This window comes from Sprattus sprattus (genome assembly GCF_963457725.1).
Source record: "Sprattus sprattus genome assembly, chromosome: 2".
NCBI lineage: Eukaryota > Metazoa > Chordata > Actinopteri > Clupeiformes > Clupeidae > Sprattus > Sprattus sprattus.
Window position 1 is genome coordinate 44,040,660 of NC_137921.1, and position 22,996 is coordinate 44,063,655.

A 22,996-nucleotide genomic window follows, 5' to 3' on the forward strand; every position below is an offset into this window, starting at 1 on the left:
GTCACCAGACGGGCTGGATGATGCTGGATCCCTAGCACCGGGCGCCAAGCCTTCGGTTCCTTTACGACACTGAGCAAAGATAACTGGGAGTCTTTTCCTTTTCACATCCCACTGCAGCTCTTCCTCGTCCGAGGCGCAGCCCCCCTGCACTGATGGATAGTTGGAAGTGGCGCACTGGCAACTCTGATCTGCTACAGATCGACTCCGTTGCCCTGTAATGGGGGGGTAATTGATCAGAAGGCAACCCCCCCCCCCACCCCCATACACACACACACACTTCGCTCTCACTGCCTCTCCTCTCTCCACCCCAGTGCACACATCTGGGATCCTCACATTCCCAGCATGAACAAACTGAAGAGTGTAGAGAGAGTAGAAGAGGAGCATTTCTATCTGTTCTCTCTTCCATAGAGCACTGTAGCATAAGTGCAGGGTTGCTAAGCATTGGGCCTCTTCTGGGTTACACGATGTGTTTATATAGTGCCCAGAGCTGTCTGTTTTAGGTTTCATCATAGGAGGCACTGATGTGGAGGCGTTTAGTAAAACCTTTACAGGGTAGGCTCGAGGGTGATGGGAAGCATGTTTTCAAGGCTTTTCCCAATAAATTCCACCCTGTCTTGCTCAATCCGAGGAATATGGGATGGGTGGCGCGGGCAGCAGCACTGGGAGGAGGCCAGAGGATTTATGAGGGTTTGGAAAAATAGGCTGGCCTGTGTCCCCGTATCCTTAGTAATGGGGACTATAAACTCTTCCTTTCTTGCCCTACAACAACAGTGACAACACAGCATCTCTGCGGTCTCTTTTCTCTTATTTTTGTTCCCTCTCCCTCTCCCTTGATGCTGCTGATGCTGCCGCCACGGCCCTTCCCCCGGTCCCTGGGATGTGGCCGCGCTCTCAGAATACCAAGCAGCGCATTCTGGGCGCGGCGGCCACATCCCTCTGTGCAGCTGAGCTGCCCTTTATCTGCGCTGCCCCCTTTTCGCAGCTCCTCTGCACCTTCTTTCGCAGCTTTCTCTCTCTCTCTATCTCTCTCTCTCTCTTTCTCTCTCTCTCTACATGTTAGAGCAGACTGCTGACAGCAGCAAGAAGAAGATGGCAGCAAAAGAAGAGAGAACAAGAAAGAGAGAGCGTGAGAGGAGGAAGCAATTTTCCAGAAGCTAGCCAGGGTCTCGCCGGTGGTCAGCCAAGTGGCCCGGCGTAAGGATCGGTGTTCGACCGGCTCGCTGACACGTGTTTGTGAAGACTCAGCATCCCCCCTGTGCCGACACGCTTAATCGGAGGAAGCTGTAAGACAACATGGCCGGGTCACTGGCCCCTGGCCGCCCAGTCACACAGAGGTAGCGCTGCAGAAATAGATGCGTGCTCTGGGCTCCATGGCCATCGTACATAGGCGAGCCATCAACAACAAAGCCCCCTCTCTCGCTTTGTCAGAAAATTAGTTCTATATGTGGATGTTCGGAGCGGTTCTGCTGCAGTTCTGTTTATCTTCTCAGTCCCACTCCTGGCAGATGAGGGGGAGAATTTCAGACTTCATAAATCTTTTTTTTTGTTTTGTCTTTTTTTGAGTACATGACGAAGAGCTGGCATCCAAACGAGCCAGGATTGTTGTTAGGCAGTTAACTAGATTTCTGTCTTTGTCAGTGTCTTTCTCAGCATCTCCCTCTCTGTCTCTGTCTCTCTCGCTCTCTCTGTCTGTTATCTGTCTTTTTCCGTCTTTCTTGCCTCCTCTATCTCTCACACACACTTTCCTCCCTCTCCCCCTCTCTCTCTCTCCTCTCTCCCCATTCTTACACTCTCCCCTCTCCCCTTTCTATCACTCTCCTCTCTCCTCTCTCTCACTCTCCCTCCTCTCTCTCTCACACACTCTGTCTGGTACCTGCAGACCTGTCATTTGCTCAGTGTGGGTCGCTGTGCCACTCCAGCAGCTCCGGCAGGGGAACTCCCCATGTTTACTCTCCCTCAGATGAGTCCTCCATCATGGGGGCACTGGAGCCTGCTGACACCCCACCGACACCCCTGTGCCCCCCGCCGCTCTGCCTAGCACCCCCTTCTGTCCTCCTCGCTGGTCCGGAGCCGCACCCCCACCACGGAGACAGGCTAATTAACACTCCATCCATCAGCCAGCTCTGTGCAGACAAGTTCACATGGGGAGCGGCCAAGAGGAATGGCTGGGAGATGTGGAGCATGGAAGGAGAGAGGAAAATTACTCTTTGAAAAACACTGCACAGCCACAGAGAAGCTCCTTATACACACACACACACACACACACACACACACATACACAACCGGCTGCAGTGTAGGCTTTGGAGATTATTGCACACCTTTGATTGTTGTTTTTTGTCGCTGGAAGAGAAGATAGAACTGCAATTTGGAAAAGCCCAGCCTTTCTGTCTGGGGAGGAAATTTAAACTCTTCACCTCAGCATTATGAGGCCTGAAGAAGAAGGAAAGATTCAGGCTTGTGTTCTCTGGTCTGTGACCAGCCAGTCCATTTGCAGATGTCTTCCCCGCTGCCTGTGCAGCTAGCTGTTGATTCTCATGTGTGTCTTTCATTCTCACTTTCTCTCATTGTCCTCTCTTTCTTTCTTTCTCTCTTTCTCCATCTGTTCTGTCACTTAGTCACACCCATGCAGACAAAGTCACAGAGAGAGCTGTGTACTCTGGGCCAGCAGATGTGCTAAATGCCCCCCCTCCCCACCCCTGAAAGATTCCTTTGTAAGAGGCAGAATTGGTACGGTAGGGGGGTCGGTAAATGGCTGACTGTAACGAGAATGAAAACGGTTTATTACATCTCCCCATGAAGCCAGAGTCTGAATATCAGTGTTAAGAGAACATTTAGAAAGGCAATCTCCTCCTCCACCCCCAATGTTTTATCTTCTTCATTGGTAATCATGGATGCAGCTGAGTGCTCTAGCATCTCAAAGGGGAAGCTGTGGCTTATGTTGTCTGAGGACAGAAAGCATGCAGCTTTTCTTGTCAGTGTTTGTATGTGTGTGTGTGTGTGTGTGTGTGGCTGTGTGTGTATGTGTGTGTGTGTGTGTGTGTGTGTGTGTGTGTGGGTGTGGTGTGTGTGTGTGTGTGTGTGTGTCTGTTTGTGTGTGTGTGTGTGGTGTGTGTGTGTGTGTGTGTGTGTGTGTGTGTGTGTTTTGATGTGATGTGAGTTTTGGTCGATTTCCCCCCCTCTGGCCAGTGTCTTAAGATGAATGACTATAATAATAATAGGCTGGTTCTGTGAAGATTCCTCCCCAAGGGAGAATACAGAAAGATTGGCCTTTTAGTCTTACAAAGGCGGCGTTGATCTGCCAAATGCAGTATTCGATCAGAATGTCCTCTCCTCTGCGCCTCAGACTACATTGCCAAAGAATACCTCCTTCCAGACTAGGGTTACGTGAGTCATTAAGCCTGAAATTTGACTTGAGGAAGGGGTCTCAAAAGGCTTTTTAAAGGATTATTCTATTCTATGTAATGACATGCAAAGCTCTTAAGACCTGTGTGCTAAAATGTTCTATGTGCATTTGTTCTGTTAAAACTTAAAGTAGGTGTTTTAAGGTAAAGTAATTCTTTTTTTTATCTTGCTGAAGAAATTGTCAAAGTCACAAAGTCTCTGTGGCTATGGATAAAAACAGAATAAAACCTAATAGTGCCTTCACATTTTAACAAGGAGCTATGGTTACTCTGTTACCAAGAACAATCCAGGGGTTTAAAAAAAAAAAATCTGAGGTCAGTTGCTGGAAGATTCGTCACAACCAAATGAAAACGGATTCACTTCAGATGTTCAGACTGATCCACAGGATGCAATTCCCCAACACCAAACACCAAAAATCAATCCCTTATCCAGTCCAATCCAGTTCCTAATCCAGGTGCCCTTAACTTTTCCCCATTCCTCAGTGAGATCCACAGCACTGTGAGTGCATCAGTTGACACCCACCCCTACCCTCAATCCCCGTCATCGCCCCCCACCCCCGCCGGAGGTGCATGCTAGGGCCTGGTCCTCTTCATCTCTGGCCTCCCCCTGCTCCAGTCATTAGACAGATGGAAGCCTCTAATGCAGACACATGACACCAGCACCTCTGCAGTCTGCCAATATTGACGGGCCCCTGACACCAATTACCAGCGGGTAATTACCCAATACAGTTGTTACGCCGAGCGTCTTCCGCTGTCCCCAACATGCCACCGTAACACCGCCATCACGCCTCACATTCCAGACTCTGCCACTGATGAGATGCTACTAAACTCATCAAATAGGAATAATTTGCCTCTGAATAGACGCCTCACAAATGTTATGTGCGGCAGTAATTGTGTCTGTAATGAAACTACTTTCATTGATCAAAGGTTTATCGTCATTGCACCAAGTGACTGCTGTTATAACAGTGTATCAGCATGTTTATTACCATTTAGTGTGAGCACTAAAATTGGCAGCTATAGAGAACCTGTTTCACAAATCTGTGTGTATCAGGATCCAACACCTGTTCTCAACATTGAGGAATCATGGATTGTTCTATGAGCCATTGCAGTAAAGGGGATTTGAAATTTAAAATCCAGATAAGCAAGATTTAGTCGCTTGAAAGTGACATGAGGTTGCTATACCTCAGACAGAGCAGGGTGGGAAGAGTTTGGGTTGTGTCTGTGTCTGTGTGCAAGTGTGTGAGTGTGTGTGTGTGTGTGCAAGTGTGTGTGTGTGTCGGTGCAAGTGTGTGTGTACTTGGGGGCAGAGATGGTAAGATGAAACCATAGATGTTCTGCCAGTTAAAAACAGAGGATTTGTACTAAAAGAAAGAGAGGATGAACAACACTCCCCCCCTCTCTCTCTCACACACTCTCTCTCTCTCACTCACTATTTCTGTCTGTCAGGGGTAGGGGGAAGGTTTGTGCCTTGGCAGTACAGTCTTCAGAAACCATCTCATGTAATGACTGTCCTGTCCAGTGCTTGTCCTGTAATTTCATTCACGTCAGGATGCTGTCAGTAGATGGCCTTGTGGTTTCTCTGAAAGGACTGCATAAAGGATAAGGTATTTTCTCACTGCTGCTAAGAAAGGGAGGGAGGGCAAAATGACTGTTTGCAGACAGAGATGGTGGCAGGTCCTTCATGCCTCACATATACACACACGGCGGTTTTAGTGAATTGGAGGCCCAAGACAAAGACCAATTTCAGGCCTCTCTGCATTTTGCATTTCACAATTATAACTGTTGAACAAAAACTATTTGGAGGCCGTTCTTTTCAGTCAACAAAGTCACAGAACTAAAGGACAGACCCAAATGAGAATTCTAATGTGCTGCTACGGTCGCTCTGTGATGGTGGTGGTGCAATGGCTGATCAGCTGGAGCGTCTCTGGTTTTCGGCTGACTTCTACTGTTTGTTTGTCTGTGTCGCCTCACACACTGTAACTGCTTCACCGCAACCAGCAGGAGCGTTAACACTAGATTTAGTTGTGTGTAGTATAGTTTAGTGTCAATTTTGTAGCGTGTACAAGACAGGTTATGGTAGCGACAGTTGCCAAAGTTAGCTTGCTCAGCTTCTTCAACTAACATTACACCTGTTATAACATTGGCTACTTGCTCCGCCGTGTAGACTCTTTCTGTTTTATTAGGATTTCATCAGTTTAAGCAAACTTTCCTTAAACTGGGCATCTTCCTTCCTCATCTTTCTCTACTGAAATCCACTTTGAAAATGATTCATGGCTTCTTAAAAATTGTGACTGTTTGTCTCTAATGGTAGGCTTACTTGAATTGCTACAAGGTTGCGTCAAGGTCGAATAGTCCATGAAATGAAAAATATGAGTGATGATAAATATATTGGGACTGCATTTACATGTAAATGTTAAAGATCATCATTCGTTTTGGAAGAAAGGAAAAATGTATTATAAATTTAAAAAAGGAAACACAAATTCACGAGACCTTTTAGCAGATGAGGCCCCAAGCAGTTGCCCACTGGTAAAAACTATGCACACACACACACACACACACACACACACACACACACACACACACACACACACACACACACACACACACACACACACACACACACACACACACACACACACACACACATACACACACATACACGACTTCCTGTGTGTACTGGACTGGACTGTATGTTAATTGCCAATGTGATGGTTGGCACCAAAACTCTTCTCAAGATAAGTAAACATGTCTTGTTCCTCACCTCATAGTCCCTCCTCAGATGAACACCCCTGAACAATGAAACAACTCAGTTTAATTTAATCAGCCTGAGAAAAAAAAGCAAGAACCTGTTTACCCTGCTCCTATCACCTCACCCCCCACCCACAGTAAAGTCCACACTCAGTGGAAGACTTGTATTTTACTGTTTACATCATGCACACTTGAGACTGACTTAAAGCTATTAAAGGGCTACCACATAAGCTGTAGCCGAATAGAAACAAAACAGAAACACCTCATGACACATTGCAGTCAACAAGATCTTATAGATTTTTCTGGATGAAGACACTAAGGCTCTTACCCAGCATTCTATTATGAGTCAGTGCTTTGCTGGGGCTACTATAGATAAATACTTGTCACAATATAAATCAAACAAGAGCCCCAATACTGCTGCCTGGTGAGTCTGTGCTTTATCGGCCGCGGTCCTGATTGATGTGTGCACAGGAGTATTCCGTGGGGTATACGTCCCGCTGGTGGCGTCACGCCCCGTCTGATCTCATTGGTTGATCTCCAAGGGGGAGACACCGCCTACATTCCCTCCAGATTCCTGCAGCAGAGCGTTCGAGGTCGGCCTCACGTGAGATGGGATCTGATTTAAAGGCTGAGGCGTTTAGGCTGGCCTCGTCAGGCCTCTGATGCCTTTAAACGGCAAACATATGACTCGTGTCTTCCCTTTCAAAGCAATCACCCCCCACTGCAGGAAGAAATACAGTTCAAAGGCTGTTGTCACTGCTTGGTGATGTGTGTTTGTGTGTATGTTTTTGTGAGTGTGCACATACGTGCACATTTGTGTGTGTGTGTGTGTGTGTGTGTGTGTGTGAGAGTGTGTGTGTGTACATGTGTGTGTAAATTTGCTCTCTCCATTTTGTTCTAGGTCCGCATTTATTCATGTGTGTGTGTATTAGGGCTGAACGGTTAATTGCATTTGCTATTAAATTGCGATATGGTAAAACGCTATTTTCTAACCGCAATGTCCGCGATTACAACATGGTCTAAGAAAGAATATTTTACAGTAAATGTATTTAATATTGTGTTGGTCATATTTAAACCATTCATTATGTTTTGTTGGGAAAAAAGAGGGTAAAATAAAAAAATTGCATATTAAATTGCAATTACAATATTGGGGGAAAATTTTATTATTTTCCCAAATCGTTCAGCCCTAGTATGTTGTCCTGACAACTGTGGAGGGAGAGTTAGATTGCTTGAGCGGAAGAAAACGCCTTTTGAGAGGGCTGAGCAAGGAGTGTCCTTTGGCACGTTAAGAGCTTTGTTCATCCATTATTTAAGGCCATTGGTAAATGCATGCAACTCAGGTAGGGGTTCTTTCCCTTCCTCCTCCTTCATGTCAGTTTGACAGTGAGCAGTGGGATACGACACATCACCACCCCAGCTAATCCGTGTGCTATCTGCGACCGCTGGCGAAGTGTGATTGAAAATGTTTATTTATGAACATGTGCGAGCAGGGAGAGCTGGTGTGTGCACGGCCAGTGGGAGTGGAGTTTGGCGGATTGTTAGATTAAGTGAACTCAGCTATGAAGTTGCTCTGTCGGAAACTGTGTATGTGTTTGCGTGTGTGCGCTTGTTTGTGTGAGTGTGTGTGAGTGTGTGTGAGTGTGTGTGCGGGCATGCATGTGAGAATCACGATGCAATTGCATGTGATCTATCCAGCCGGAAGAGGAAAGTGGTAGATTGGTAGCAAAATCGTATTTGAGGCTTCAGCAGGTGTTTGCTGTAGAAAAATATGCTACTTTTAGCTGGGACTTTCTTACCTTCACATTCACTCCCTGCTGGATTACAGCTGACAACACACCCATCTGGAAGGTTCTATTATATACATACAATACCACCCATATTTCCATTTCTCATAACATGCAACAGATTCTCTACATGCATGCCTCTCTGTGCATTGTAAGAGCAGACTGTTAGTCAGGGGACTCTTTCATTGACTTAATAGGAGCACATTGTCATGTCTGATTCCCCGCTGTGTTTAATTTAGAGCATTGGTAGTTGACTGAGCATATTCCTGTTCCCCTACAAACATAAACTTTAAACGTGTGTGTGTGTTTGTGTGTGTGTGTGTGTTTGCGTCCCCGTGTCTCCAGAGTACCCTGTGACAAGACGAGGAGAAGAGGAGCCGTTTGTCACACATAATCATTTTTAATTGATTTCATGTTATTCCGTGTTATTCGGTGTGTGTGTGTGTGTGTGTGTGTGTGTGTGTGTGTGAGAGAGTACACCATATACACACACCACAATCCTCCTCCTTCTGTTTTTTGGGGTATTTTTGATTTGATTTGATTATCTGTGGGGAGTCGGATTACTTCTCCCCCTGCCTGTGGCCGGCTCAGTGTCGTCCTGACACTGGAGATGAATAGAAGGGAAAAGGGAGGATGTTTTGCTGGAAGAGGGATGGAGAGTAACGAGGAGGAGAGAAGGTTCAATGGAGATGCTCTGGGTCGTCTCCTAGTGGGTTTGATGATTTAGTAGTGTTGCTGGCAGTGTGGTTCTGTGCAAGAGCCACCTGGTATGAACCCGCCCCACATCTTTAGGAATGTGTGTGAAAGGATTCTTTAGGCTGGATGTCCTTCTTTAGGTCTGCCAGTTGTGCAGAATTAAATCTTTAAGAGGCAGAAAGAAAAACTGCAATGTGTAAAACACTTCTAACCTCACACGCCTTCTGCTATGTCTCAGCACGCTGGTTTCTACTGGCATTCATTCAATAGGCTCAATCTCCACAACAGAAGAGGAGAGAGAAACATGCACAGACTCTCTTGCCTGGAGCAGAGGACAACAGTGTACACCTGTGTTTTTGACTCTCCTTCTGAATGCATTGGGCTGCAGGGCAAGAGCAGGGGCGGGGGGTTGGGATTGGGTGAAGCCGCCACTCATACTCCCGATTGCTGAAAGTTAATTAGGCAAAATGCAGTTGCATCCAGAGCCCCAGAGACAGACAGATGGATATTAAGAGAGATAGAAAGAGAGAGAGAATACATATTTTCTATTCCACTTTCCTTCGTTGCCTTTTCTCCCTTTCCCTGAAATGTGTGAAGCCGTCTCGTTATTAATGACTGTCTGCTGTCATGGATGTCTGCTTCATAAACACAGTCAGATGTTAAAGTCCCCCATGTCTCTTGACACCGCTCTCCATGGAGAGGGCTCCCGGGATGCTCTCGCTTGTGTGCCGGGAAAGCCGGAGCATTGGGAATTTGCTTCACGGGGCTTCGGATACATCACGCTCTCCAGGGGAGGAAGAAGGGGGGCCAGATGGCAAGAACATCACAACATCAACCGCAGTCAGCTTTGCATTCATTGGGCTTGTTTTTTTATTTTGTCACATGTCAGGCAGACAATGTAGGTACAAATCCTTTAATAACAGATTCATCCCTCATAAACCGTGGGGACGGTCTATTGTAAATAATGCATCAGGCTCCAGTAAGTGGCGTTTGGTCACGCTCCGAGTCTGAATGAGCCTGAAGTGGCAGAGATCCCTTTCAGCCTGGAGCGGCCCTCTTTGTTGCCTTTTTTCTTGCTCCTGGTGGATTTCCTCACTCGATTAATTAGGCCTGGAATTCACACAGTGGCTAATTCTTCCTCAGCCCATCTGGCAGGTGACATTTTCCACACACAGACCCCCTCAGCTCTCGGTGCACTAAGACAGACTCCTGCTGCTGTTGCCATCTCTCTCTCTCTCTCTCTCTCTCTCTATCTCTCTCTCTCTCTATCTCTCTCTCTGGGGGGGAGGACCACCACGCCACGCCCCTGTGAAGCCCTGTCTGGTGCCCGCGTGTGCCATGTGCCGTCTCCTCTGCTAAGAGCCCATCATGATGTACGGTGCACACTGTACCTCATCATTCATTAATTCTCTCTCTCTTTCGCCTCCTTTCCTGCTATCCCGCTTTCCTTTTCTCCCTCTCTCTGTCTCTCTCCTTCTCTCCTTCTCTCTCTGTCCTTCTCTCTCTCTCTCTCTCTCCTTCTCTCTCTCTCCTCCTTTCCTGTTCTCCCTCTCTCTCTCTCTCTCTCCTTCTCTCTCTTTCTCAGCTTGATAAATGTTTGATGCAGAGTGTTTCTTTCCGGTGTGGCAGCGCTCACGTCCCCATGACGTGCTTAGGCCAGGCCTCAGCAGCCTCCTCCCAGCTCCTTGTGCAGTTGTTTATTTTTATCCCTTGCTTCTCAAACAGGAACCTGGCCCTGGGCATGTAGTGCTGCCGTGATCGGCCCTCACCACCGCAGTCAGTGTGGGCATCGCGTGATGGCATGTCCCAGGGGAGAGAGTAGCTCTGGTGGGTTCTTTTTTGGCACTCACAACCCCGAGGAGGTGATAAAAAGAGTCTGTGTGTGTGTGTGTGTGTGTGTGTGTGTGTGTGTGTGTGTGTTTGTGTGTGTCTGTGTGTGTCTGTGTGTGTCTGTGTGTGTGTGTTTTGGGATGTGACAAAAAATTAGCCTTTCAGAGAGGAGATGCATCTGTCATCACCAGCTGAGATGCAAGCACCCAAGTCAAGGGAAAAATACAGCACTCCCTTTCCCCTGCAGAAACGAGCTCCACAAGTCGTGCAGGCAATGCTAACACTGAAGTAAGGAAATGGCCACGTGCTTTTAGTGCTTTAGGCCCTGGAACATTTCAGATTGAGACATGGCTGACTAATGGAGAGGCCTGCTGAATGGTGTGGCATAACTACTCTATGCTTCTGCTCACAGATATTAAAGTGCTCTATTTGTCTCCTCATCCAGCCCTTGGATTTATAGGCGTGCTGACTGCAGCAGAGTCCAGTCCACCTCTTTCCCCAGCCCCCTCCCATGTCCGCTCACATGAAGAGTAATGGCTCAGGCGGACATATTTGCTTTGGAGCTCTTAAACGCAGAACATCAGCTTTGCTGCACCCAACGGCCCCTCCTCCTCTAAATCACCCCTCTCTACCCAGATCCAGGCCTCAGATGGGACCAGGTTCCCCCACCACCACACACCACCCCTGAGAGAGAGAGACAGAAAGAGAGAGAGAGAGAGAGAGAGAGAGATGAAAAGACCAAGGAAAGGGTAGTGATTCAGAGAAAAAGAGAGAGAGAATCAAAAAAGGAAGGGAAATCAGTAAGGCTCATGAAGGAAGTCTATCAGAGGGGAGAGATTTAATTACCAACCCAGGCTGTCTGTCTGACTGACTGACAGCTCCCTGTCATCTTCTCCAGCCTTACTCTTCTGAGTGGATGAGAGGGGGACCTGTCGCACCACCAGCACCAAGGGAGATGAAGTCATTTGGAAGTTCAATCACCCGGAAGAACAGATCAGAGGGGCTGAAATGGATGGCATAAAGTCAGGAAAATTGAGGAAACGGAGAGAGAGGAGAGGAAGACGAAAAGAGGGAGAGGTAGTACAGAAAGAGAGAGAGAGGGCTGGAGCTGCTCGGTTTTCGCATGAATCTTTAATGAGCTGAATAATCCACTATAAATCCTTAATGGCTCGGAGGCATTGTTGCAGTGTTTTGGGGGGAATTTCTTCGGAGGCCAATCGTCTGTGTGTGTAATGTATGTTACGTCCCTGCTGCAGGCTGCTGCCCACCACCCATCAGGGTTTATCGGGGCTGGACTGGTAAGAAACTGGCAAATTACCCTGAACTAATAACCTTTCCCTTCATGGTCACCAAAAACACCTCCCAATTAGAACCACAAAGTCAGGTTTTTAGTGGAGGCAGTTATCAGCAGTCTGCTTCTGGAGTGTGCTGCAGTGTTCCATTCCATTCCATTAAAGATAACCTTGTACAAATGTCTAACATCACAGCCTCATATCAAGTTGAATGACTCAGTTCGCTGGATGCTGGTTTGTAGGATGGGTATGGTTTTGGAACTGCTCCCTAGACATTTCCGTGATTCAGTTAAGTTGAATTTTGATACATGGCACCACGTCAGGCAAAACGAAGCAACTGTTCCAGCGGACATATTTGCTGGCTCTTACCTTGAATTCATGATTTAAAGATCCACTGCGCCTTCAAGTACATTTCACAGTGCTACACCTTCAAACGCATTTCTTTTCACAGTCTAGTTCCCACCTCTGCCAGGTCCTGTCTTCAGACCAGCCCTCGCTTTTTGACCATCACACTGCTTTCCTCTGCTAGCTGAACCCTCTCACCTGGCTGAGCATATTACATGTCACCTGCTCACACTGTTGTTGCGCCAGGCGCTCACTGCCCTTTCCAGCAGAGGCACAGTTGGCACTGCCTGGGGATCAGGTGCGGACTGGCTGGCCCCCCTGGCGGGCTCCAGAAGGTAAGAGGCCACCGGAGCCGGCTTTGGCACCCCACACAGATGCTCCCCCTAAATCCCCCACCCTACCACCACCCCTCACTTCCCTTTAATTAGCCCTCATGACAATAACCCCTGCTGCAGCATCTTTGAACAGCCATGGCTGGCTGGCTGGCAAAGCCCCCTTTAATTAATGCAGACCTTATTAACTGAGCGAGACATCCAACTCCGTAGGAGTAACACCTCATCCTCTCTGCCACTCATGCTCTCCACACACCCCCCCCTCCACACACACACTCTTCATCCATCCCCTAATCACTGGCTCTCTGGCCTATTAAGCTGTCTCTGTTATTACCATATAATTGATTGGTTGTCAGTGACCCAGAGCTGGGGCACTGGTAGGGTTGGTGTGCGTGCGTAGTGTAGTGTATGCTGGTTGCGGCCCAGTCTCCAAGAGGGTAATAGTGTGGTGTTGGGTTGTGAGAAGGCCCCTCCTTCCTCACCTTTGTCTCCCCCCATCCCACCCATTCCCCCCACCCTCGTGGTCCTCCGCTGGTCCCAGCTGTAATTGCGACTGCTCAGTGTCCGTGGGCGCCAGGCAGGTAGGGACTTGCAGGTCAGGACCCTGGGCTCTGTTTGTTTTTTTCCTTGTTGGTTTCTTTGTTTGTTTTGTTTGTTTTGTTTTCATTCTCGCTATGGAATGGGACTGTGAAAGGCCCAAGGATGAATTCGCCTCAGCAGGTTTCCTGGCAGAGGTGAGATTGTGAGGGAACACATGAACATACATTTTAAACACACACACACATACGCACACAACCACACAGATTGCAAACACAGTACTCTCCAACAAACACACCCAATGCACTCGCACACGCACACACACACACACACACAAACAAGAAAATATGACCTCAAAGGGCCATACGTCAGTGCAATTACCACACTAATGCCACATAGAAACAATGAACAGTCGATTCACTGTTTTTTATTGCCTTTGTGGAAGTGACAAGTTATCATGAGAGATCACTAATAAGCCTCACCTTGAACACCAGCAAATCACAGCCAACACAAGCAGCCCTATTGCCACCGCAGCCTGCCTTAATTAAGGGAGCAGTAAGCGAGGCTCATCTGCATATGCAGATTATCCCTGCACCCGTGAAGAGGAGGCTGGTGGAGAGCATGGGGGAATGTAGAAATGGCTGAGGGAGAGAGGGAGATAACGTGTGGGCATCAGGTTGGTAAAGGACACAGGTTGCAGTTTTCTAATCGCGATTCATAATAATTACCAGAAGGGAAAAACACTGGTGATTCTTTCTTTCTTTCCCCCGATATATTCTCTCACTGCCACAACAGCCACTCAACATTCCTCCCACTCTACCCCAGTTTTCTGTTTCTGAAAAAATGTGAATGGTTGTAGGTATGACAGAGATATGACATCATGAGAGGTGAAGCTTTTGTGCTGAATTTCACGGCAAAGGTTGGGAAACATGTTGCTGCTGCCGTATTAGTGTTTTAGTGAATGTTGTATTTGGTCTGGCTTGGACAGTGTTTGTCAATCCTGTCATCATCAATACACTTGTCGTGGTCTGGTCCGGCAGGAGGACTGAGAGATATAGCACTGTTCTATCTCATAAGGTTGGGCCTGTGCTAACTTTGTGTGTGTGTGTGTGTGTGTGTGTGTGTGTGTGTGTGTGTGTGTGTGTGTGTGTGTGTGTGTGTGTGTGTGTGTGTGTGTTTGTGTGTATGTGTGTGTGTGTGTGTGTGTGTGTGTGTGTGTGCGGGTGTGGGCCAGTGTCTATGAAGTGCCACAGGGACAGGGACGCTTTTATGCTTCACATCAGAGGGAGGACCGGCCACCTTTCCACATTAATTAGACTTTAATGGCAATCAATACGAGCCAGGTCTTGAAGAAAAAGCAATATTGATCCGTGCAAAATGTCAAGATGAAACAGTTTTGCTCAGGGAGCCCACAGAAGTGTGTTGGTGTGTGGGTGTGCATGTTGTGGGGGGCTGGGATTAGAGCACACTGATGAGGAGGCAGTCATTTAGCTTTACACACACACAAGAGTATGCACGCACACGCACACACATATACACACGATGCTAACCATATTTGTCAGCACTCTAACTAAGATACGCCACGGTGCATCTGCGTGTGATTGTTTCCCATTGCTAGCCTGAGGTGCCTGAACCACAGTTTCCTGTGTGAAGAGCCCATTTTTTCCCCCTCAGATGCTAATTATGATCACTTCATGAGGAGAGACAGATAAGGGCTTTAATTAAGCCTGAGAGGTGATTCTCATTTTCCACGAGAGAGCTACCTGCATACAATTTGAGAGCTATTAAAAGTTTGTGTGCAGTCTGCTGCTATCGTGGTAATTGATTTGACCCGAGATTGACGGTCATAATAATCTCCTCTCTTTGAAAGAGTAGAATGGCAGGTCATGCTTTTGTCAGTGATGAGATAAAGAAATAAAGTTTGTTGACTGAAATGTAATATGCATGAAATGAGCAATGATCGGTTGGCTTTTTCAAATAAATATACCAGTGTCAAAGTTAAACCGAAGTGATTCCTGGCATTGAAAAGGTGAAGTTAACAGTAAGGACGTATGCAAGGTGATTAGGTGTAGAATTATTTCTCTGTAAACAGGGCTTAGCAGACCTTAAAGTGCTAAATCACTGTCCACAACAATGATTCCATAGAGCAGCTTAAAACAAAACACAATGGTTAAACCCCCTCTGTGTTTTGATCAAAACCCGGCCTTTTTTAAATTCCTTGTTGGATCCTATTGAAGAACAGCAGTATCTCATCTTTTAATAGGTTGGCTTTCACAAGCTTAAATGGATGGACTCAGTCTCTGTCACGCTTTGACACCTCTGGAGCTGCCTGGAAAATGTCGAGACGTAGAGGTCATTCTCAGAGCACCAGTGGTGGTCAGCATAGAAGGGATTTTGTATCTGCGGTGGTATGGTTTCAGCCATTTCCTAAAAGAACAAAGGTCCAGATTGAGGACTAGAATGTGTGGATTAAAGACTTGACATTTAAAACCGCAAACGGTATGTAGAACGGTCTGTTTGCATTTTTACAGAGATAAGTAGTAAACATCCAGTTGTAAGACTACTAACAAAGTCACGTTAAATTACATTTACATTTTCCGATCTAGTTCTGTGGGTGCCTCTTTAGTATCAGTAACTGCATGGGTATGCTGTGAGTGTTGTATAAATATGTTTACACGCAGCACAACTGTGCCAAATAGTGTCATCAAAAATCTGCTAATTCTAGGAAAAGTCTGTTATTTCAGTGGAATGCTGACCAGCTCTTACCTTTCATGGTGGTCTAGCCTGCCTTTCCCTTGATATGTTTCTGCCAGCACCACAAGCAGACGTACACTTGTGTCATGAAAGATGGATGGATCATTTAGAACCTACAGAGGAACATTGTATTAGGTTTAGAAATTCCGCTTCCGCAGATGCTAACTGTGTGTTCCAGCACATTGGGAATTCAATCAGTGCACTAGGATAATCAAGTGCCTGTGAATATTAAGACCTATTTCTCTCTCACTCACTCTCTCTCTCTCTCCCCCTCTCTCTCTCCCTCTCTCCCCCTCTCTCTCTCTCACAGGCACAGGTTAGGTGGGATAATTCTATTTTAGTCTTGCACTGTAATCAAGTGTCTTCCTGGCTAATTGTTTTCAGTTTTCCCCCTAAATTAGATGGTTTCATGCAAATGTGAGTGTGTGCATGTGTGGTTGTGTGTGTGTGTGTGTGTGTGTGTGTGTGTGTGTGTGTGTGTGTGTGTGTGTGTGTGTGTGTGTGTGTGTGTGTGTGTGTGTGTGTGTGTGTGCATTCTAGTATCTGTCCTCAAGGCAAGATGTTAGAGTCAGTAGGGCCCCCTCTCTTGTCTGTGATTATCAGCCTGAGCACAGATGGGAGTGGAGCAGGCCTGTAGGCTCTCCTCCTGCTGGGTGGGGATGCGTTAGGCTTGCCTGGTGTGGTCATCACAGTCTCCTCGGACACTCATTCTCTGTGTGATCCTGCTTTTCCATCGTCCCTGACCCCATCCTGCAGGTTCCAGTATGACATTGGCTGGGGTAGATGGAACATTTTAGAATGAATAAATTGTTATTCTTTCTCTCTCTCTCTCTCTCTCTTACTTACTTTCTTTCTCTCTCTTTCTTTTTCTGACAGGTGTAGCCATATTGGTCCTGCATTGCCATTTGTCACCCACGTTAGGGACATTGATTTTTAGCAGCTCAGCCTCTCTGCTCCTTTCAGGAAATTGGTTTCCTCCGATCTAGGTCATTCCCCTGGATGTCATCAGACTGGAGTTTTTTCTTTTTCTTTTTTTTTTCCCATCCTGCCAAAGAGGTGGTGCGATGGCAGGTCTGTTTGTGTTCCCGCACAGTAATTGGATGTTGGTCTGAGACTTTCCCTGCACACAAATGTACAAACACACACACACAGGCTGTACGTCTTACTCGTGCACTGTGCGGACGGCAAATAGGATGCAAACAACGGGGCTGTTTTCCCTTCTGGTGTGATTACTACAGCACAGTTCCCTCAGTTCGCTCCCTCCTTCTCTTTCAATGACACAGCCATTCCAGTGATGTGTGGAGTTGGGTATTGGTACTACACTTCTCCACTGCCATCAGACAACTTCAGCTCTGCTGTGCATCTCTGGGAACACAAATATAATGCCATCTGGCTTTCAGGGACTTCAAGGAGGAAGAGAGGGACAGAAAGAGAAAGCAGACAAGGTGTGAGAGCATTGCAAATGGCTGCCGTCAGTCGGTAAGCAGTGTACAGGGATAGCCTGAGTGCCTCAGAGCTTTAGACCTCTTAGTCACGCCCATAGTCTGTACCAACTTAATGGTCAACACCAGAACCGCAAGAAGCCCCTCATTGGTGATAAGCGGAAAGACTCAAAGCTCTTTTGGGCTAATAGCACTTTAATTGTGTTTTAGCACCTTTTATTCTGCATAAAGCCACAGCCTAAAATAGACAGTTGTAGTGTGAATAATGAGCCCCTTAAATCAGGAATTGCAGTAGAACTCTGTTGCTGGTAAGAGACTTGTGGGATTTTCCATGTGGCTGTCACCATGGTTACTTACCTTTGAGAGTTTTCTGGTATTTTCTGTCAGCTTATCCTAGCACAGTTTTCTCCTCCTCTCTGTGTTGTTGCGGTTTGTTTTATGCTGAGAGAGACCGTGTAGGAAGATAAATTAAGCAGTGAAAAAGACATTTTTGCTCAACTGTTAAGTACTTTCCCTGAGTGACTTTGGAGGTCAGAGTGAGTCTGTGAGCTACCGCAGGCCACGGAAAAACAAGCAGGATGGATTTTTCTCCACATGTGTTTATTCATCATTTAAATCTTAAGGATGTATGACTTGAAATGAAATCTGAAAGCAGATATTGCATTTATTACAATATCTCACATTTATTGCATTTTTCATGAACATCCTCATTCAGATCAATTAGATATCTTACTGTTCATCAAAACTGTAAGCCAATTATTCAAAATCTCCCTCTGGGAACGGTCTGGAATGTTCATGGAACAGGGCTAGTGCACATCCATGTCCCAACATGAGAAGATATTGATAAATTACTTCATGTTAATTAGCATAATGACTAATTAAGCCTCGTGACGAGATCCTGCCTGGTAGATACGGCAACACAATGAGGCCACAAATGAAGATAATTACTCTATCTGATAAGGGCTCTTTGCATAAGCGCTCATAATTAATACCACTGGTGGTTTGGTAGAGGAGGTTCAAATGGATGTGAGTGCCTTTATCTCAGCCACCACAACAGCAATCCAGTCAACATTTCTGGATGGACTAAATGAATGGGATAATTTATTGTAATTAGCATTCATTAAAATTAAGTTTTGCTCTCTCTCTCTCTCTCTCTCTCTCTCTCTTTTTTCTCTATCTATCTCTCATCTCCCTGTGAGTGATGTAAGAGCAGACTGGCAGGGGGGGGGGGGGGGGGCAATACCCTCCCCTGGTGAATTTTAGGTGAAGTGGGGTACTGTGATAGCCAACAGCAGTAGTCATCAGTGACAAGTCATATACAAAGCACGGTACCATAAAGGAGGTCATCTCTGAAATGAGAGAGTACACGATGAGTAGATGAGTCTAATTTTGATGGAGCTGTTTTCAGTTTGGGGGAAATGGTGGGGTCTGGCATTGATGAATGTGGGTGTTGCTATTCAGTGCAGTGTCAAGGACGCGGTGTGTTGTTCACTGTATATTGGTTCGCACATTCCCAGTCTGAAAAGAAAAGCTTCCATTTGAATAGAATTATTTTGTATGCGTTTGTCTATAACAGGAAAAATAGCAGCAATAACCATTATAACCAATAATAACCATTATAATGTGTTGAATGTATGGATGTTTTCTCAGGAGTTTATTACCATTGATTTCATGTTGGGCCTATATCAATAGTATAATGTTAAATGCAACACATACAAGTCACAACTACATACAGTATACAACATCAATACCTACATCACAACAATGTGCAACATCAATACCAACATAAAAACAATACTGAAAGAACCCTTAAGAGAAACCATGCTTACATGAGGTGTGGTATTAGATATAGATTGATATTAGAAGCAGTCTCTCAGACAAAAGGACTGGGTACTGATGTAAAGTACCTAGCCATACAATGGCCCCATGTCAGTCATATGATAAAGTCTGTTCCTGTGGCGAAGTCATCTTGTTAGAAAACGAGGCATAAAATGGAAGCGAGACAATTTGGAGAAATTCTCTAACCTGCTTGCGGGGATCCCCGCCACTGCATGATATCCCTTCTTTCATGTCCTACCACACCTGACGCAACTCCTCAGGGCTGCTCTTGATCTGTGGAACCCACCTGATGGAGCTAATGAAGGGCATTCCAATTACCGGATGGCTTTAATCATTGGCCGTGGAGGAAGGAGAAAGGGAAAACATGGTGGTCCTGGTTTACCTCAGGAGTTGGACAGAGGGCCTCTCATTGAAAGAGCATAAAGACTGCTGCCTTGATATGCTAGTGGCAGCTGGAAATTAATTTCCTTAAAACTTCTAGATTGATGGATAGGAATGTATCTTGTTTGTTGTTACAGTAATAAGAGTATCTAAGTAGCCTAAATCACATGTTCTCATGTTGATTGAAAGGGGAAACATGTCAAGGGTGTGGCCAATGGCTGCTCAGAGTGGAGAGCTGAGTCTATTATGTCGAATTCCCCAGTGTTTTTGTGACAGGCAGGTTGACTGATGGCTTTTCTGCACTATTTCTTTTTCATGTTTTGTTGACCATGCAGAAAATAGTAGCAAATCAACCAGGTCATCACTCATTGGGATTTATCCACAGAAAGGGCTGCTCTGAGAGATTGGAGTGGTTTCCGGCAGGGATATTATTTTAGGAGCTTATCTGGCCTCCATTTCTCCAGCTCTTCCCTGCACCGCCCCTTCCTTCCCAGAAAACACACACACACACACACACACACACACTTTGCCTCTTTCATCCTACTCCTCACTATCCAGTGTACGGTCATAGCCCGGAGCACAGATGCTTCGTATGTGTCTTGATTTCTTCAAGAGGGTGATTTTCTGACAACTATGTCCCATTAACATCTTCCTCCCTCCCATCTGCGCTGATTTAAATTCACAGTTGAGTTCGATGCAGCTTGAAGGTATGCTCGCTGACACCACTTCCCCTCCCAAGCCGCCAGCAAATCCATCCTGCCAGCTTTTGGCTCAATTTACCCAATTTCAAACTATGCTTCTGAAATTTCTTCACTTCTTCTTCTTCTTCTTTTTTTGTTCTAATAAGTTCCTTTGCCGGGTTATCTGCCAAAAAATGGTGACCCATCTTATTTCTTTGCACAGACTATAAGAGATGGTAATAGATTGCTCCTCGTTCACCTCTCCTCTGTTCTATCTCTCCACCTTCTTGGACCCTAATTAATAACTACACTGAGGGAAAGTGGAAAGCTCACTCTCTCATCTACAGTTCATCACAGGCTGTCTCTTTGACTCCTCTGCACATCAGCAATTTTTCTTCTGCCTACTACTTCTGATTCACTCCATCAATGGGGTCATATTAAATATTGAGCATACCTAAACTTAGACATCCACAGTTCGGTTATGGATCGGCTATTGCTGAAGCCTGTTAAAATAATGATTTCTGGTTGGCTAGCATTACATGCAGACATGTGCAAGAGAGGGCAAAATCTGTTGTCTTTTATATTTTATTTTGAGACATTTACTGCAGAAATACCTCTCTTCGGTTCTCTTGGGCCAGAGCACAGTTTTTAAATGGATATTAGGTGAAGACGTAAAAACAGCTGCTGCCAAGATCAATGATGTAGGTTTTAAAAAAGAGGCAGCATTAAGGTAAGACCATAATTCTCTATTTGCTCAAAAGCTTTATGCAAGCCTGTGTGAGCCCTATTAATTTAGATCCTTCTCATGGTAGCATCAGGTGGACAAGTGTCTTTGGGTAAATTAGCATTTAAATGACTTCTGGTGGGCAGCTTTTCGTCACAGTTAGTTCACTGTGAAGTCTACCCAACCAATTGAGACTATGTCTGACTCATATCTCAAGCCTAATGCTTCAATTTGTCTGGACGTGTGTTGTCAGTGTATTCCGTGTATGTGTGCGATGATCACGCAGAAAGATCAATCCATGCAATATTCATGGTAGCTGCATGTCTAGTGTATTAATAATTAGGCTTGCTACCCTTGTTAACATATACAGTATACAATATACATAACATATTTACATTGAGCAAGTGTAAAGTAGGCTAAAAACTCATTACCAAATAGGTTAATTACAGGCTACAATGCTGTAAGAGCACTGCCATACACAATTTGAACTGTAGGCTTGTTTGTTTAGGTTTAGGTTTTCATCCTCGACCCTCCAATGTACTTCCGTGCCCACCCCACACATTGGGAATCACTGGGGTAGAGTAATGTTAGGTTGAAAGAGAAAATGGCATTCTGGGTTTATTTCAGCTCTCAGCGAGAGACGTCGCAGCGGGGTTTCAGGTCAGGAACGGTGCAGCTCTGTTGAACATCAGAAATGTTTCATCTGCTGGAAGGAAACAAAAAACTGGAGATGAGAACTAGGACAGTCACAGGCATAGCACCGTCATATTTTGTAATAATGAATGGGACAGAACTCTTTTTGCAAAAAAGTCTCACCATTGGAGTTGATGGCAGCACACATCAAAGAAGTGTTACAAATGCTAATGTTGAAAATAGACAGAATAGATCTTAATGTGCTGGATAATCACACTCTACCTGCCACAGCTCGTTTCCCTCTCTTCTCGGGAAGTTTGTTTGATGTAACGTTAAAAGGGTGTTATTTATTTTGTCAGTCTCTCTCTCTCTCTCTCTCACTCTCTTTCTCTCTCTCTCTCTCTCTCTCTCTCTCTCTGACAGACTGTCTGATGATTTCACATATGTCATAATACTATAATTACCGGAGCTCATCCATTTCAGCGCTGACCTAAGAGTCAGCCTTGCATCCAGTAATTAGTTCCTTGGGTGGCAATCACTTGCACCAAACCCGAACCTGCCAGACGTTACCTATATTAGTCCCCATATGCAGAGGGTGATAGTCAGTGGGTGTCAGGAGCACCTGCCTCGTGTCTTTCCCCTTCCTTTTCCAGTAAATGTCATTCACTGAACACATACTCTCTGTGTCGTTTCTTACAGTGGGGAAGACGTCTCTGATCACGCGGTTCATGTATGACAGCTTTGACAACACGTACCAGGTAAGCGCCGCCAGGAAACACGTCACCCCCCTGTCACATCACCGTCAATCAATCACAGACTCACTCATCTGCTTCTTATTATCTCCTCTCCCCTCCTACCACTGAGGCCTAGTCAAACACTGTAGCTGTATTTGCTGTAAAAGCTTTTCAAACAGCACCTGCAATGGTTTTTGTCACACCACAATGAAAACCAGAACACGAGTTCCTCAGGTTCACAGCAGTCTTTGAGTATTACCTCACCTCAATTGAATAAGAAGGGTGATCCCGTAATAGTTATTAATATGAATGACTAATGAAAAACCCCATTGAATTTTCTCATACATTGTGTCATTTTTCCTCCTTTCAAAGGCTCACATTATTTCATCTCAAAGCATATTCCTCATGGTGGGTTTTAACATGCATTGTTATAATTCTCATTTTTCCTGGGGAATTGTCAATTATTAAGCGATCACGATTCATAACACAAGTCAGATGTGAAGGAGCGTGAAATTACATTTAAAAATAGATGGTAAAATGTCACAGGATCTGAGGGTTACAGGTGCAAAGTGATATCATATATCTCCCATGGGATAGGCTACAAGCATCTGTCAGGTCAGTGATACAGCTGACTTTCGTGTGATAGACGCTCAAGGCAGACACAACACACTGACCACCCTGCAAACGCGTGCAGTTACAAATGCAGTGCATTCCTATCGATCGCCAAACCTGAGCCCAGCGATGCTATGTGGTGGCTATCTCCTGTCAGGCTATATTCAGGTGGTGAGGGATAATTATATCCTAATTAAATCACAAACTCGAAGGCAGACCTAAATATATGCAA

At 45.7% G+C, this 22,996-nt stretch overlaps 1 protein-coding gene across 1 annotated transcript in view; it reads left to right on the forward strand.

Moving 5' to 3' along the window:
- The window catches only part of rab6ba (RAB6B, member RAS oncogene family a), a gene marked incomplete at both ends in the record, with an annotated part of 90,283 nt that overhangs the window by 11,234 nt on the left and 56,053 nt on the right, over positions 1–22,996 (forward strand). Inside the window, one exon of the mRNA XM_080832279.1 lies at positions 22,118–22,176. Coding sequence (XP_080688405.1) covers positions 22,118–22,176 — 59 coding nt within the window. The remainder of the gene's footprint in view (positions 1–22,117; positions 22,177–22,996) is intronic.